At 38.6% G+C, this 18,740-nt stretch overlaps 2 protein-coding genes across 3 annotated transcripts in view; one reads left to right on the top strand and one right to left on the bottom strand.

The window, feature by feature from the left end:
* The window catches only part of LRRC8C (leucine rich repeat containing 8 VRAC subunit C), an 89,250-nt gene that overhangs the window by 47,923 nt on the left and 22,587 nt on the right, over window positions 1–18,740 (bottom strand). The gene's annotated exons all lie outside the window — the stretch shown is intronic.
* Window positions 14,354–14,673, top strand: LOC108580495 (cytochrome c oxidase subunit NDUFA4). The gene has a single exon (XM_017944454.3). The coding sequence runs from the start codon at window positions 14,419–14,421 to the stop codon at window positions 14,665–14,667; it is 249 nt and encodes an 82-aa protein (XP_017799943.1). The 5' UTR covers window positions 14,354–14,418; the 3' UTR covers window positions 14,668–14,673.

The following is an 18,740-nucleotide window of genomic DNA, read 5'->3' as shown; positions in this document are numbered from 1 at the left end:
CCTTATCAGTCTCAACATCCAAAAGCTAAGTCGAATTCAACTGGAGAAATCTGTAATGACTAGTTTGAGGATCACTGATCTCTTCCTTCAATGTACAGAAAGAGACTGAGGTTTATCTCCAATCCAGTTTTACCCCTTGAACAAAGAGGGCACAGGGTTCTAAGCAACAGGTTCTAACAAGGTTCTAACACCACGAACATACAGCGCAGCCCAGAAAACCCAGGCACGGCAGGTGCTGGCAAAGCCATCTGCGGGGAATGCTGCTTGCTTTCTGATGAAGGGCAGCAAGGAGAGGAGGGTACAGAAGGCAAGAAGACTCCTGCCCTCAAGAGCATTAAAACTAACGTTTCTTGTTTATTTTGTAACTTCTGGAATTTACAGTTTTCTGAAAAGGCAAGGGATCACCTTTCATTTTATATTCCTTGCTCTGGGGCCTAGAATACTCAAAAAAAAGGTTTTTTGTTTGTCTGTTTGTTTTCTGAGTTGAACTCTTAATGATTTCGTAGGGAGAAAGTTGTCTTTTCTGTTCTGACAAGAAATGTAGCTGGTTTTTCAAATACCTTTCCATAAAAATAGTTGGTAGACTGGTACCTGCACTAACTGTCAACCAAAAAGTGTGATAGGGAGGCTAAAGCAACTTTTTGTCAAACACTTTTCCACTTGCTTTTTGTTTTGTTAAATAGGGGTAACATTTAAAATTTCCAGCTATGTTAAATATAAAAAACTAGGAAACAAAGTAACACTGCTCAGAAACCAAGAGACTGATGTTTAAAGTGACAGACTGAAAGACTAACGGGTTTAGAGTATGATCATTTTTATCTTCCTTTTCAATTAAGCTAATCTTTACAGGAATCTACCATTTAAAATGTACCGTCTAGTATCAGGGACCATGGAAGATTTGATAGTTGCAGAAAAACACTAACTGTTGACTAATTATCTTTGGAGCTTTTCAAGAAGGCTGCCTTCCATCTCATGCCAGCTGTTGACTGGTCTTTCCTGTTGGATGAGCTCAGTAAAGTTCGTGATGGAAGGAAAAATTTCAGGTCCTCCAGCCTCCAGGAAAAATGGCTCTTCAGGAGCATTAAAACTGATATGAGGGCCCGGGCGCGGTGGCTCACACCTTAATCCCAGCACTTTGGGAGGCTGAGGCAGGTGGATCACGAGGTCAGGAGATCGAGACCATGGTGAAACCCTGTCTCTACTGAAAATACAAAAACTTAGCCGGGCGTGGTGGCAGGTGCCTGTAGTTCCCAGCTACTCGGGAGGTTGAGGCAGGAGAATGGCGTGAATCTGGGAGGCGGAGCTTGCAGTGAGTCAAGATAGCACCACTGCACTCCAGCCTGGGTGACAGAGCCAGACTCCATCTAAAACAAAACAAAACAAAACACAACAAAACAAACAAACAACCAACTGATATGAATGTACCTAAAAATCAGAATGTTAGGTTTTGTCTGTCCAGCTAATGAATATATAATGCAAGGCTTTGTATCTAAAGGAGAAATAATGGTTGGGTTTGTCTCTATATTCAACACATTGATTTAATGGCCATCTTTTCCAAGTTAGACATGTTATGAGTTCCCTCTTCTAAGTCTTCTTTACTCACAGCAGAGCTAAATATCTAATGCAAAGACATTTGATGCTCATAGAGTCACACATTCTAGAAGCTGAGAAAGGGCATGGAAAGTTTCTTTATAGGAAGGCTCTAGGTGGATATAGCCAAATGTTATTGGTCTCTCAAATCTACATTGTGCCAAATATCTATATGAAAAATATTTTCAGAAAATATGAATCATTTAATTAAAATGCATTGTTTCTGAAGATAGATATGTTCTTTAATTTAAAAACAGAAAAAAAACCTATCCTCCCTCAAAAAGAAATAGTGAAACTAGGTAACGCATTACACGATAGCAAAGGCCAACAGTCTATGTAGATCCTGAGAAGTCATTACAAAGAACATAAATAATAGCGGCAGGGGCCTTTTGGTACTAATCCCACAACTGGAATGTTCTTTCAGTACCCACCCAAGTTGCTTTGTTAACTCCCATGCATACTGCAGACCCAGGTTCTAGCACCACTTGCTCAGGGAAGCTGTCCCCAATCTCTCTGACTCCGTCACATCCAGAGTTTCAGGCTCTCATTGTGGATACCCACTCATGACCCCTGTCAGAGAATACTTTCCATTTATTTGTGCTCTTGGATTTACATTGGTCTTCCCTAGGCTATAAGCTCCATGAAGGCAGAAATAATTTGTTCTGTCCACCACTGTTTTCCCTAAACTTCACAGTATTTGGCATATAGTAGGTGCTCAATATATATTTATTGGGTAAATAGATGAGTAATTAAAAAGAAAGTTACAAGAATGGTCTAAGTGTAATATCTTGGATTTATTAATTTGCATCCTACGTCAGAAAAAAAAGTAGAGGAAAGAATATAAAGCTCATCAGCTAACTTGGAACAAGATCAAAAGCAGTGCCATCTTCATTGACAAACGGTACAGTATTTTGAAATCGCTTGGAGTTGATATTATTAGTAAGAAAGCTGGCTTGGAGCCAGATGAGGTCTTCCTGAGAAAACCATCTCAAAGATATCCAGAGCCTTGCCAAATATATTTTTAAAAACGGTTTAAAACCTAGAAGACAAGATATGGAAGTCTAGTAATGTATCAACTTGCATGGTGACATCTAAAGCTGATTTCAGAACTGATTTTGCTCAGCAAATTCATCAGGAGGATTAACAAGGCACATTGCGGGTGCTTGAAAAGAACAAAACTGGCTCAAAAGTTGTTAAATTGGGAGGTTTAAATATATTAATCACAAATGCTGAAAAAAAGCATAGAAAGGTCACAGGAATTCAATTAAAACTTTAGGACGAGTAGAAAAAAGTATGGAAGAAAGAAGAAAAAACTTACTTGTAAAAGTCCAACACTTCAAAGAAGAGAGATCTTTGGAAGTTCTGAAGAAGGACTTAGGAATGAAGTGGATGATGTTTTGGGTAGTGGAAAACAGGCTTAGGGCCAAGGGAAAGGACAGGGTTTATGAAACAACTGTGGGGATGTTTGTTTTTACTTGCTCTTGTAATGTTTGATCTTCTTTTCCAATGACCCATCTTAAAAACTTAACACAGACTAATGTTTTAGGAATCTAAAACATTAGGTAACACAGACATAAATTAAAATAGTTTCTACAAAAATAAATAAATAAATAAATAAATAAATATCCACTCAACAGAGAAATGGAAATTGGTGGAAATATAAGTTGGTTCATTTCTATTCAATATCCTTGGATACAAACACAGCCAGACTTGGGATTCTTGTGAGAAAGACGTGGGATGTAGGGGAATGGGGGTGGAGAAAGTTCTAGGATCTTAATGTATCCTTGGTCTTTCTGTTTCTAGAGGCTGAATAGATTATCAATGGAGATAGCTACTGGAGTACAAAGTTTCCAAAGGACAGATGCAGTGTCTTCGAAAGCTTTATATTCCTAGCACTTACCACAATGCCTGGAACTTGATTCATTCTTTCTATAAGTAATAGAATAGCTTTATCTGCAAGGTATTGAGCTCATTAATGTGAATAAAGTGATGAGTAAGACAGACATAATCCCTGTCTTCATGAACCATGCCTTATGGTGGAAAGACAGTAAACAATGACACACAACCATTTAATCACAATTGTGACAAGCAAGATGAAGTAGAAGTTTAGGACACTCTGACAGTATACATTAGGACCTCAGCTGCTGGGGGTTTAGGAAGTGATGCTTGCATGGAATTATGAAGTATAGTATAAGTAGTAATAGTTAACTAGGTAAAATTGGAGGCCAGGGCCAGGAGAACATTCCAGACAGAGTGAAGGGTCTGCAATGTAATGGCTTTTTTTTTGTTTGTTTTACCCCTCTTAAAATGTTTCATTTTGCTATCCATTACTTATAAATGTTTTGTTTCTGTTTATTTTGAATAAGGTTGGACACTGTCATTTTCTATCTGTAGAGACATAAGGATGGGGTAGCCTGAGCCAGTCCAGATGATTTGAGACAAGGAGGGCAACACGTGACATGCTCTTGATGGAACTGGCAAAGAGTCACAAGACTCATTCACCAAAAGTTGTTTTGTATGGTATGTGTGAAAATCTACCCATGCTTTCTGTAGACTCATGTAAAGCTTCACAGCTTCACCTTGCATCTCGCTGTTAAATGGGGAAAACTGCCTTCCAGAACATGCAAACTGACTCTGACCTACACTGGGTCATCCTCCACATAATGCCTCAACATTAATTCAGTGTAAACATAAATTCCATGTTAAAATCTGGCTCAATAGCCCATGTTTGTACCAAGTTCACAAAATTCTCAAGACAGGCACTGAAGGCGATTGGAATCTCAGTGGGCCGGTCATCACCAGTCATGGGTTGCTCAACAATCTCCTGAGACTGAACACACACAGCAACATATGGGTCAACCATGTCTTTACTCCCCTGCATTTATCCAAATGTGTGCCAGCCTGCCATGAGGGCCCCTCACTCAAAATCTACCTAGAATTCTTCCTTAGGAACTGACTTTTCAGCTATACAGAGCGATTGTCTTTGCTCAGAGGGTAGTCTCCTTTGATCTGTTTTTTAATTTTCTCTTTTTCTTCTTCCCTTCCTTGAGTATGCCCTTCCTCTTTCCTTTTCTCCCTTCCTCCTCTCTAACCTTCTTCCCTCCCTAACCTTTTTCAACACATTTTACCTAACTACTCAGTGCCAAGCCCTGGGGATAGAAGATAAATAAAAAGCTGTAGTAGAATATCTGACCACTCGGGTGACTGAGGCAGGAGAACCATTTGAGACCAGGTGTTTAAGGATGTGGTGAACTATGATGGTACCCATGAATAGCCACTGCACTCCAGCCTGGGTGACAGAGCCAGACCTCATCTCTAAAAAATACAAAGAAAGAAAAAAAAAGAGCATATGTGAGTAACAGATCTATCAACCAGGGAACCAAAAAATGTATTATCCCCTTTCTTTGCTCCTCAGCTCTTTATACTGATTCAAACCCAAGGAGCTTGTATAAGCCAGGCCAGCACTGGAAAAGATGCACACCAACTAGCTTTTTAACTCCTGCAGGTGGTTTGCCAAGAGACATGCCAGAGACAAACGGGGTATAAAACCAAGCATGGGACTGCCCTGGGATGAAGATATGACAACAGAAATAACCAGGTACCTTCACTTTCACAATCTAAATTTAAAGATGCAATAGATTCTGATACATTTTTTTGATAAATTCCTTGCTGTATCAACTCTTGCAACTTGCTATTCAAAAGCTAAGAACCAAATAGATTTGTATAAGAGATACTTGAATAAACTTCTATATATTCAATATTTTCATCCGTACTTTTTTAAACTGACATTTTTCTGATGAGAAAGTCCACAGCTCTTTTCCAATCTTCAGTGGGATATGTAACCCCCCCCCCCAAATATTTAACCACTACACCAACAATGCATTAGTTGTTATGATTATAGAAAGAAAAGCAGAAAAGATATGTTGTAAAGAAAGTAGTTACCAGAATTAAACTAGAAAAAAAATGGCAAGAACATGAATGAGTCAGCATGAGGGTTTAACAGGCTAAGGGCATCAGCTTCAAAGAGAAAATGAAATGATTTGGGTTGCCCTGGTAACACCAAGATAAAATGCGGAAATGAAAATGCGAGGTTTAACACTAAGGAAACCTTCTTCAGCACTGGGGTCCCTCACATCATGGAATGAGCTTTACCATGGCAACATGCAAAAAACATGCAAAGGGATTAAATACAGAAAATATCCAAAGAAGTGAAAGCATGGTATTAATAATAAGAACTAAGCTGATCTAATAACTATTCTGGACCTTTCTTTTTTTTGACTCACAGAATTAAATAAGGCGAATGGGAAAGGGTTTGCAGGGATCAAATGAGATTTCCTTCAGTTATATATAATCTTAAATAATTAAAAAAGTTAAACATTATAGATCATTTCCACCCACTCACTTTTCTGCAAATGACATAGAATCTCCACTCATTCTAAAGATCTGGTTTTATTGCAGGAAAAGGCAAAAGAAAAAAGAAACAAACATAAGAAATAGAAACATCCTCCTAGGTTACATTTTCCATGTCCAATCTCTACTTTTTTGGAGGAGATCTGTCATTGGTTATTAAGGCAATAAATGACTCCTCTCAAGGGCAGACAATCATATTAATATAGTACTAGAATATAAAAATGATACTTTAGAATCATAGTGGTTGGGAGCATAGCACTGAAGTCAGGGTGCCTGGGTCTGTATCCTGACTCTGTCACTTGTAAGCTGGGTGACCACAAGCAACTTACTTAATCCTTCTGTTTTCTCATCTTGAAAATGGGGAAAAGAATAGTATCTTGCTTCACAGGATTGCTGGGGAAGCACGTAAGAGTGGCAAACACTAACAGTGGTACTAGGCAGGAATTAGCACTCAATAGATGACAGCTACTAATATTAGCAATAGAGATGACAATCATATTTGATAATTATAAAGAGTTTATGATTTTTAAACATTTTATTTTGGTAAGAGCATAATGTAAGATCTACCTGCTTAAAATTTTAAGCATACCATATAGTTTGGGTAACTACAGGTACAATGTGGTACAGCAGATCTTTAAAGCTTACTCATGTTGCAAACAAACTTGATGCCCACTGATTAGTATTAATAGCTCCCCATTTCCCCATCCCCCCAGCCCCTGGCAACCACCAGTATTCTCTTTGATTTCATTAATTTGACTATTTTAGATACTTCATATATGGAATCATATATCTTTCTGTGACTGGCTTATTTCACTTATCAGAATGTCCTCATTCATCCATGTTGTCACATATTGCAGAATTTCCTGTTTTTTAAAGGCTGAGTAGTATTCCATCGTGGGTATATACTACATTTTCTTTTTCTATTCATCTGTCAATGGACATTTTGGTTATTTTTACATCTTGATTATTGTGAATAATGAAGTTTACTCTTAAGAATAAGAATTTATTGGTGTTTGGAGACTTCTGTCCTAACTTAGGTACCATACTAAAATAGAATTCTTTCTAAAAACAGAAGAAATAAACTTTAAAAAATTGTGTTGGTTAAATAGGAAAGAAAAGGTATATAACTGACATATAACGTTACCATGCTTACTAACTGCCAGGCATTAAAAATGTTATCTGTTGAACCTCCACATTAAACCCTTGAAGTAGGTATTATCTTTGCTGTACAGAAGAGGAAACATACAAAGAGAGATTAAATAATTTCTCCAAGATTGGAAAGCCTGTGAAGGGCATAGCAAAAATTCCAACTCAGGGCTTTCAGATTCCAATGTCCAAGCTCATTTCACTTAAAGAGGGAAATTATTTTAGTTTCTAACAATCTCCTTTACAGGAAATTTAGACTTGATATCCATTGGCAAAAGGATCTATTTGGAAATTCACCTCTTTCAGGATTGCATTCAGGGAAATCATATTTGTGACTTGAACACTGTAGCCTAAAATCTGACACTGAGAGAAATCCAGTCTGAGAAATGATCTTTTTAGAAGTTATAAAGGATTCTGCTTCTGTCCATGAAGAAGTCACTAGGGTGAAACTTATCCTTCTATAATAAATAGCTAAAAAAATAAAATTTTACCAGAGCCACTGAAGCTCTTTTGTGTTATGCTCTTGGTTATACCTGTTTTTCATTTGATGCTAAGTCCTTGGGTGGAGAATGCAGTCCCCAGATATTGCACTGTTCCAATCTCCTTTAGGGGGATCTGTATGTGATTTCCAGGAACTTGGTGCAGCAAAACAGTGAGAACCTTCTATACTGAGAATTTGAATACTGGGAAATATATACCAAATGAAAACAGGAGGACAGTGACCACTTACTTCCTTTTCCTTGTTCAAATTAATATAATCAAGATACTTAAGTATTTAACCATCTTTTACCCCATGAAATTTATCAGCATCTTCCCTTCCCTGATGTTTCAGCTAAGTGTTTTGCTTTATTGTAGATACGCCAACAACGAACATTCGTTTTTCTATGACTGGTTCAAATGCTGTTTGTTAAAATTATTATTATGACTTTGCACTTCTGTCTTCTCCATCCAGGGCCCACAATATTTCCAGAAGCAGGAAATGGAAAATACTTTAGGTAAACTTTATGTAAAATATTCTCATGGGTACCTAAAGTCTCTTTCTAATCCATGGGTTGACAGTTTGAGTTTTGCCAACTAACTCACTCTTGATGTTAAAAGATATCAAAACATAGCAAACCACTTTAAAGTTTTAGCTCTTTTAAGGGAATGTGGCTTAGGATGTGATTTCTCAGCAACCTGAGTTTCAAGGCTCAAATGCCCTCAGCTTAGATTTTCCTCATCCCATCAAACACTGCCCAGCAAGTAGCTCTATTACTGCGCTCGTTTGTATTTTACCTAAATTTTTTCCTCCCACTGCCCCAGGTTTACTCCTTTTTTAGTTTTTCCTAATATAAGTAACTCATGCTCTGGCTGATGGATTGGGTGTGAGGTTTGAGACAGAAGAATCAATATGAGTCCAATATTTTTAAGTTGAGAAGCTGAAATCATGGAGTTGCCATTTTATAAAGAGAGTGAGAAGCTGCAGAAAGTAGGTTTAGGGAGTGGGGAATAAGGAGTTTGGATAGAGACATCTGAAATTTGAGATGTCTACTAGACTTCCAAGTGGAGGGGCTCCACAAACAGCTGGATATACTGGACTAAAGATAGGAAAGATCTGGGATAGAGATAGAAGTTCGGGAGTCATTAGGGTTATAAAAAGTGGTAGGATGAAACCACCTAGGGAGCATATAGAGAGGGGAAAACTATCTAAGGACTTCCTGTAGCAAGGAGCATTCTGCCACCAGATATTGGCATGAATATTGTTTTCTCACTTTCCTCAGGTCTCTACACATATATCATTATTGGAGACACCTTTTCTGGCTACCCTATTGAAAATATTAATACCAACTCACCAAAAGCAAGAGCATGCCATCCCAGCACTCCCTTTTTCATTCTCTAAGTTGCTTTCCTCAATAGCATTATCTTTATCAGATATACTATACAGGTATTACTCATTTAGTTGTACTTCTGTCTCTCTGCTGCATCATAAGGTAAGCTCCTAAGAAATGGGGACTTTATTTTGTTCACTCATGTCTCCCAGAGCCTAGAACAGTATCTGGCACATAAAAAGTACTCAGTAAGTAATTGCTGAACCAATGAAATGAGAAATGAGCATCTACTTAATCTGAAATTCTCCCAGTTATTAAAATGAATAACAGAAATGTTTATGTGACTACCAGAAATTAGAGTAAGGTGCACTTGGTTTTGAGGAAGAGAACACCAGATTTCTTTTGTACCACTCTGCATTTTCTCATGATACTTGCACTCTGTTTAGGGGCAAAGAGGAAGCAAAGAAGTCATAAGAGGCCACCTGAGAGATCTGCATGGAGCTGGAAAAAGACAATTCTATCTTATTTAGAGTTGGGAGAAGGAATTAAGGACAGGAGTGGGACAAGAGGTGCCCTTGGCCTCATTTGTTTTGAATCATGGGCTCCTTTATATTATTAACAGTATCATGTTTTTTCCTCTACTCACATTGCCGGCCTCTGTCAACTTCCAGGGACCTACCATGGAATAAGGCGAAGACTGCAAGAAGGGAATGTACATGTTTATTAAGCAACAGCAGTGCAATAGTGATCATTGATCGTTTCGGTCAAAATGCAGTCATATGTTGTTTAACAATGGGGTTATGTTCTGAGAAATGCATCATTAGGCAATTTTGTCGTGTGGACGTCATAGAGTGTATTTATACAGTCCGAGATGGTGTAGCCTACTATACACTTAGGCTACAGGGTTTGGCATCTTGCTCCTAGGCTATAAATCTGTACAGCATTTTCCTGTACTGAATCCTGTAGGTAACTGCAACACAATAGTATTTGTGTATCTCAACATAGGAAAGGTACAATAAAAAAAGCATAAAAGATTAAAAATAGTACACCTGTATAGGGCACTTGCCACGAATGGAGTTTGCAGGACTGCAAGGTGCTCTGGATGGGTCAGCAAGTGAGTGGTGAGTGAATGTGAGGGCCTAGGATGTTACTTTGCACTGCCGCAGACTTCATAATAATAAACACTGTACACCTAGGTTACACTAAATTTATAAAAAATATTTTTCTTTCTTCAATAATAAACTGTAGGTTATTGCAACTTTTTTACTTTTTAAACTTTAAACATTCTTTTTAACTTTCTGACACTTTCATAATAACATTTGGCTTAAAACACAAACATATTTTATAACTGAACAAAAATATATTTTATTCCTTATTCAGTAAGCTTTTTGTTATTAAATTATTATATTTTGCTTTTTAAACTTTTTAACTAAAAACGAAGACACCAACATGTATATTAACCTAGGCCTAAACATATGCAAATCAAAACACATAATAAATCACATAAACAGAACCAACGACAAAAATCACATGATTATCGCAATAGAGGCAGAAAAGGCCTTCAACAAAACTCAACACCCCTTCATGCTAAAAACTCTCAATAAACTAGGTATTGATGGGATGTATCTCAAAATAAGAGCTATTTATGACAAACCCACAGCGAATATCATAACTAATGGGAAAAGCTGAAAGCATTCCCTTTGAAAACAGGCACAAGACAAGATGCCCTCTCTCACCACTCCTATTCAATGTAGTATTGGAAGTTCTGGCCAGGGCAATAAGGCAAGATAAAGAAATAAAGGATATTCAAATAGGAAGAGAGGAACTCAAACTGTCTCTGTTTGCAGATGACATGATTGTATATTTAGAAAACCCCACTGTCATCTCCCTAAGCTGATAAGCAACTTCAGCAAAGTCTCAGGATACAAAATCAATGTGTAAAAATCACAAGCATTTCTATACATCAATAATAGACAAACAGTCAAATCATGAGTGAACTCCCATTCACAATTACTACAAAGAGAATAAAATACCTGGGAATAAAATACCTGGGAATACAAGGGATGTGAAGAACCTCTTCAAGGAGAACTACAAACTACTGCTGAAGGAAATAAGAGAGGACACAAACAAACGTAAAAACATTCCATGCACATGGATAGAAAGAATCAATATCGTGAAAATGGCCACACTGCCCAAAGTAATTTATAGATGCAATGCTATCACCGTCAAGCTACCACTGACTTTCTTCACATAATTAGAAAAAAACTACTTTAAATTTCATATGGAACCAAAAAAGAGCTCACATAGCCAAGACAATCCTAAGCCAAAAGAACACAGCTGGAGGCATCATACTACCTGACTTCAAACTATACTGCAAGGCTGCAATAATCAAAACAGCATGGTACTGGTACCAAAACACATGTATAGACCAATGGAACAGAACAGAGGCCTCAGAAATACCAACACACCTCTACAACCATCTGATCTTTGACAAACCTGACAAAAACAACCCATGGGGAAAGGGTTCCCTCTTTAGTAAATGGTGTTGGGAAAACTGGCTAGCCATATGCAGAAAACTGAAACTGCACCCCTTCCTTACAGCTTATATAAAAATTAACTCAAGATGGATTAAAGACTTAAATGTAAGACCTAAAACCATAAAAACCCTAGAAGAAAATCTACGCAATACCATTCAGGACATAAGCATGGGCAAAGACTTCATGACTAAAACACCAAAAGCAATGGCAACAAAAGCCAAAATTGACAAATGGGATCTAATTAAACTAAAGAGCTTCTGCACAGAAAAAACAAACAAGCAAACAAAAACTGTCATCAGGGTGAATAGGCAACCTACAGAATGGGAGAAAATTTTTGCAATCTATTCATCTGACAAAGGGCTAATATCCAGAATCTACAAAGAATTTAAACAAGTTTACAAGAAAAAAATCAACACCATCAAAAAGTGGGCGAAGGATATGAACAGACACTTCTCAAAAGAAGACATTTATGCAGCCAACAAACATATGAAAAAAAGCTCATCATCACTGGTCATTAGAGAAATGCAAATCAAAACCACAATGAGATACCATCTCACACCAGTTAGAATGGCGATCATTAAAAAGTCAGGAAACAACAGATGCTGGAGAGGATGTGGAGAAACAGGAACACTTTTACACTGTTGGTGGGAGTGTAAATTAGTTCAACCGTTGTGGAAGACAGTGTGGCAATTCCTCAAGGATCTAGAACCATAAATACCATTTGACCCAGCAATCCCATTACTGGATCTATGCCCAAAGGATTATAAATCATTCTACTATAAAGGCACATGTGTACGTAGGTTTATTGCACCACTGTTCACAATAGCAAAGACTTGGAACCAATCCAAATGCCCATCAATGATAGACTGGATAAAGAAAATGTGGCACATACACACCATGGAATACTATGCAGCCATAAAAAAAGGATGAGTTCATGTCCTTTGCAGGGACATGGATGAAGCTGGAAACCATAATTCTCAGCAAACTAACACAAGAACAGAAAACCAAACACCACATGTTCTCACTCATAAGTGGGAGCTGAACAATGAGAACACATGGACACAGGGAAGGGAACATCATACACTGAGGCTTGTTGGTGGGTGGGGTCTTGGGGAGGGATAGCATTAGAAGAAATACCTAATGTAGATGACGGGTTGATGGGCACAGCAAGCCACCATGGCACGTGTATACCTATGTAACAAACCTGCAGGTTCTGCACATGTATCCCAGAACTTAAAGTATAATTTAAAAAGAAAAAAGAAACATAGGGAAATAATATCTACCACATGGTGGGGAAGACAACACAATACTAAATTTGTGGTGTTCAAGAGTCAGACAGTTAACCTTTTGCTATAACTAGCATTATTCAGGTCTCTTACTGGAGTTTAGGGCTCTATTTTACGAGGAATATGGAAAAATATTACATAGACATTTAAGGGCAAAAAATTTTACCTACAAAAATATATTCAGATTCCAACGATTTCTGACCCATCTTAGCTACTACCCTGATCCAAGCCACCATCATCTCTCAATTAGATTATCGCAATATCTTCCTGACTAGTCTCTCCACTTCTACCAACGACCCCTACAGTCGTCTCAAGTGAGCAACCAGAATGATCCTGGGTTTCTTCTCTATTCAAAATCCTCTAATAATTCTCCATCTCACTCAGTGAAAAAGCCAAAATCTTTACAAAAGTCCTAAAAGAGGCCGGGCGTGGTGGCTCAAGCCTGTAATCCCAGCACTTTGGGAGGCCGAGACGGGCGGATCATGAGGTCAGGAGATCGAGACCATCCTGGCTAACACGGTGAAACCCCGTCTCTATTAAGAAATACAAAAAAAAAAAAACTAGCCGGGCGAGGTGGCGGGCGCCTGTAGTCCCGGCTACTCGGGAGGCTGAGGCCGGAGAATGGCGTGAACCCGGGAAGCGGAGCTTGCAGTGAGCTGAGATCCGGCCACTGCACTCCAGCCTGGGTGACAGAGCGAGACTCCGTCTCAAAAAAAAAAAAAAAAAAAAAAAAAAAGTCCTAAAAGGCCCTCTGCAATCTCACTGCCACCCCACACCAGTCTCATAGTTCTCTCCTGCACACCTGCTTTGCTCCAGCCACACTGGGCCTTCTAGCACAAGCTTGTCCAATCTGTGGCCTGCAGACCACATGTGGCCCAGGATGGCTTTAAATACGACCCAACAGAAATTTGTAGGCTTTCCTAAAACATTATGTGATTTTGTGATTTCTTTTTCTTTTAGCTCATCAGCTATCGTTAGTGTATTTTATGTGTGGCCCAAGACAATTCTTCTTCTTCCAGTGTGTCCTAGGGAGGCCAAAAGATCGGACGCCCTTGTTATAGTGGTTTCTTGGCGCCCCAGGTTCACTCCTGCTTTTGCATTTGCAATGCCTCTGTCTGGAATTCCATCTTCCTGGTATCTGCAGGGCTCAATCCTTCATCTTCTTTAGGCCTTGCCGAAACTTGCCCAGATTTCAAACGCTTTTCACCATTTCCATCACTACTCCTCTGTTCCAAGCCTTCACCCTCTTATTTGAATAATACTGCAAAGCCGATTTAATATCACACCGTATCTCAGCCATAGCACTCCCTTTCCTCCTGCCCTATTTTTCTCCATAGCACTTAACACCTTTGAACATACCATATATATTTTAGCTAATTATGCATTTCCTTTTCTTTCTCCTCCCTCTTGAATGCAAGTCCCAGGAGGGCAGAAATTTTTGCCCAATTTGGAAAATGTTTTGTCCCTAATGCCCAGAAGAGTGTCTGGCCCATATTTATCATTCAGTAGATATCTGTTAATTAAAAGAGTAAAGTGGTAGAAACAGAACCTATAAAGAAACACTATGGAGATACTACTTAGCCCAGAGCCTAGCGACTAAGCCGGTTCTCCCCTTTCCAATCGGAGGCCTCTGCAGCAAACATGCTCTGCCAGATCATCACTCAATCCAAGAAGCATCTAAGCTTGATCCCCCTCTTTGTATTTATTGGAGCTGGAGGTACTGGAGCAGCACTGTATCTCTCGTGTCTGGCATTGTTCAATCCAGATGTTAGTTGGGACAGAAAGAGTAACCCAGAGCCCTGGAACAAACTGGGTCCCAATGATCAATACAAGTTCTACTCAGTGAATGTGGATTACAGCAAACTGAAGAAAGAAGGTCCAGATTTCTAACAAATGTTTCACATCAAGGTCTTCCAGAAGCCATCCACACAATTTTCCGCTTAACCAGGAAATACTTCTCTCCTCTAAATGCATGAAATCATTTTGATGTAATCTATTGGCGATTATGCTGATTAGTAAAATAACTGAAACTTGGAAAACAACACAAAACAAAAAGAAACACTATGTAAATTGAGACAAGCAAAGGAATACAAAAGGCTACCAGAGGAGTCCAGAGCCTGGACGTCCATGGATAGACTTCAGTGCCAAATACAAAAATGCTTCAACTTTGCACATTACAGGCTTTAAACTGCTGCATGAGAGATTTAGGAAGAAACAACCCATTGTTAAATGACCAAATAAATGGTTGCAGGATGAAATCCGAGGGTTGGTCATGCCAAGGAGATGTGAAAAATAGGACAGTGAATCATGTTTCGATGGTGAGCTTGCTGTCTGGAGGCCGGGTGCTGGATGAGAAAGGTTCTTTTGCTCTACTAGGAGCTTAAGATGAGTATTTCTCCAGGAGCCAACATTACTTACTGAAACGCAGAAAGTGCACATGTTTTCAAAGGGAAAACATATGGACTAGTATTAAATTAATAACTTCTGATTGGAAAACCTGTTGACAGAATTTGGCTGAGCTAGCCTCCTGAAATTTATTAGGGAACACCTGGGGGGAAATAAAACCTAGGATAGGGAGGAAGAGTGGTTCTCAACCTTGGCTGCACATTGGAATCACCTGGAGAGTTTTACAAACACTGATGCCTGGGTGCAGTTAAATCAGAACCCCTGGGGTGGGGCCCAGGCATGAGGTTTTCGTTTTGTTTTTGTTTTGTTTTGTTTTGAAGGTCCTCAAGTGATTCTAACATGTAGGTGAGGTTGAGACCTATTCTCCCCAAAGTATCTGTTTCTTCTGTTTGTGATCAAAAGTACAGCTACGTGCTAAGTGAGGTCTTAGGGGAAAAACCAGAGCTTTATCTGGACTACCAAAGGCAGCGTTTGCTCACTTAAAATGATTTCAGTGCTCCATAAATGTATATTTTAATATCACATCTTTGGTTAATAATTACCTGGACACCACCTCTTCCCAGATCAGGACTGTCAGGCTTCCCCACACAGCCCACCCTCTCTCAGGAAGAGCATGCTGTTTGGATAATATTTGAAGGGGTCTCAGACCACAGCTGCAGTGTCCTATTTTGGAAGCCCGTGGCTGAGTATTTTCATAAGCAGTCCAAGATCAACACTTTCCTACTTGCTCTGTTCACCCCTTCACTCCCCTGGGTTATTTATATTCTCAACTATCTCCACTCCCACACTGTAAATTCTGTAAGGGCAGAGACCACGTTGCTCATTTCACATGCCCAGTCTCTGACCTAGTTGTCTGAGCCGTAACAGTTTTGCGTGACACAGAGCTAGGTCCACATGTACAGCAATGATTTACCCCTCAAAACAGTTTCTCAATGTAGATGATGCTTTGAACATTAAAACTGTAGTTCTGACGGGGTCCATATTTATAAATGTTTTGTTTTAGAGTAACAGTTCATTACCATTTTATTGACAGTTTTAATACTAACAGTTAATTACTGTTACTGTAAAATGAAGTTCTCTTTCTGTATAAAGGAAAACCCCACCACTATCATAACATGAGCTGAGGTTTACTGTGTACTTAGAAGTGCCAGGCACGTCATACATATTACATTACTTAATGCCCAAATGTCTCTGGGCTCCAGGTACTATCAGCCTACTCTTACTAAAGAAATGGAGGCTTAGGAAGGTCAATATTCTGCCTGGGGTTACAGAGCGGTAAGCAGAGGGGCCTGCGTACAATCTAGGTAATCTGGTTTTAGAACTCGTTAATCTAAGTCACTAAACCTAACATTCCATAGACAACAGAACAAAACAATTGAAAACTGAGTTGAATTCCTTCTTGAATGAATTTAGGAATTAGTTAACAGGAAAGGGTATTTTCCTTTACAGAAGTGTTTCATAAAAACTGGGATAGCTGGACTTGGTGACACAGTCTAGCTACTTGGGAGGCTAAGGTGGGAGGACTGCTTGATCCCCAGAGTTTGAGGCAAGCCTGGGCAACATAGTAAAACTTCATCACAGACACACACAGACACACATACACACACACACACAAAACAAACTGGAGAAGACACTACCTACAATTTCCTATTAATTCTCATTATAATATCAGAGACACTTTTAAATATATATCATACTTAGAGTGTAATATACACATACTCAGATATGTTGTCTTTTAAATTGGTTTGCTTTTTCATTAGCAGTGGCTCCTAATTCTTTGGCTATAAATCTTTTCGCTCTATAGCCTCTTGGTCAGGCACTTATAACTTTAAAGAATTTAAAGAGTGGAATCTACACTTCGCTCAAGAGCTAAATGAGAGTACAGGTGGTTCATTTCCCTGTCAGAAATGTGCCCATTTTCAGCATATGGTACATACATATTTCCAAGACACATTTTATGGTTTATCACTCAGAATGAAAAATAATGACACGAATGTTACATTTTATATCAATTGTTTAGTTTTGGAAGGATAATGAGGATTTCCTTAATCCTGTTCATAAGTGATCCTGATATAAAAATAGAAATGGTATTTAGGTATAATCTTTCTTAAAATGAGGACATAGCTGCATATTTTTAAAATGTAGTGATTCTACCACCTTCCCCACTTCCACTACATAAAATGCCTTGGCATCTGGGATGTTGAGATATGAATAATTACTATTTTAAAACTTTACTGAGCCTCAGAATTTTTAAAGCCTTTTTCAGATTATATTCTAAAAATAAATATATTTTCAAACAGTCTTCATTCCAGGTTTCCAAGCAAACACACCCGAATACATTAATTAATATTTCAGGCCCTTAGACTGTTTTCAAATACTATATTTAACAATGCTTATGATGATCACTCAAATAATTTTGATTCAGTTCAAGTATGTCAACAGGAAGAGGTCTGGCAGAAATATAAAAATTCTAAGCAAAGTCATTCTGAGACTCAAACAACTCCAATACCAGAAATGCTAGTTAAACCAAACAGTAGTGTGGCCAAAGAACATCAAGGAAAACTGCTGTTTTCAAGATTTGTGGTTTCCTTATATAAGGAGCCTATTCTGCTCTTGGATGTGGCACAAGGGGGCTTTTCGAAAGCATGGTATATTTCAATTAAAAAAAAAAATCTTAATCCAGTTGAGTAAATGTAAAGTTACACACAGTCATACACTTCATTCCTGAGATCCTCTGGAAGTAAATCCGCTGCTTAACATTAATGACACATCTCATCGACTATGTTTTTGTTTATAAAATACTCTAATATGTACATGACTCCAGTTCAGGTTTAAAATTTTTTCCCGTCTTTTGAAGAATAGGTCTCCTGAAAAATTTTCAGAAATTCTTAGTAATTTTTCATCATACTAAGCATCTTTTTATTTTATTTTATTTTATTTTTGTTTTGTTTTTGAGACCGAGTCTCACTCTGTCACCCAGGCTGGAGTAAGTGGCGCAATCTGGGCTCACTGCAACCTCTGCCTCCTGGGTTCAAGTGCTCCTGCCTCAGTCTCCCGAGTAGCTGGGACTATAGGTGTGCACTACCACGCCCAGATAATTTTTGTATTTTTAGTAGAGACGGGGTTTCACCATATTGGCCAGGATGGTCTTGAACTCCTGACCTTGTGATCTGCCCTCCTCGGCCTCCCAAAGCGTTGGGATTACAGGTGTGAGCCACCACACCCAGGCATACTAAGCATCTTCTAAACCACAATGGCAACTACTTACTAAGCCCACTACCACGTTAGGCAAACCATCATAAAGACAGGATATGTTCCTATTTAGGATACCAACAATACAGTAATAGCATTTTAATACAAAATTTAAAGGTAGTTTGTACAAATTCTTTTCCTATGAACTGATTACAGCTGTGTACATTTAGGGTGACATGAAGTCCTTAGTCCAAGGCAATATATGTCAACAGTAAAACAAACAAAAAAGACTCCTGTTATTACCTTAGATGTATATACTACTACCTCATTGAACATCTGCATTTCCAGAACTCTAAGTTTAGTCA

Source organism: Papio anubis, chromosome 1, assembly GCF_008728515.1.
Source record: "Papio anubis isolate 15944 chromosome 1, Panubis1.0, whole genome shotgun sequence".
Classification (NCBI taxonomy): domain Eukaryota; kingdom Metazoa; phylum Chordata; class Mammalia; order Primates; family Cercopithecidae; genus Papio; species Papio anubis.
Note: the sequence above shows the minus strand (reverse complement) of the source record. Positions and strands in the feature narration are given on the sequence as shown.

Bases quoted from the DNA above. Each gene is read 5' to 3' on its own strand.
- LOC108580495 (XM_017944454.3), top strand. From the start codon at position 14,419: ATGCTCTGCCAGATCATCACTCAATCCAAGAAGCATCTAAGCTTGATC.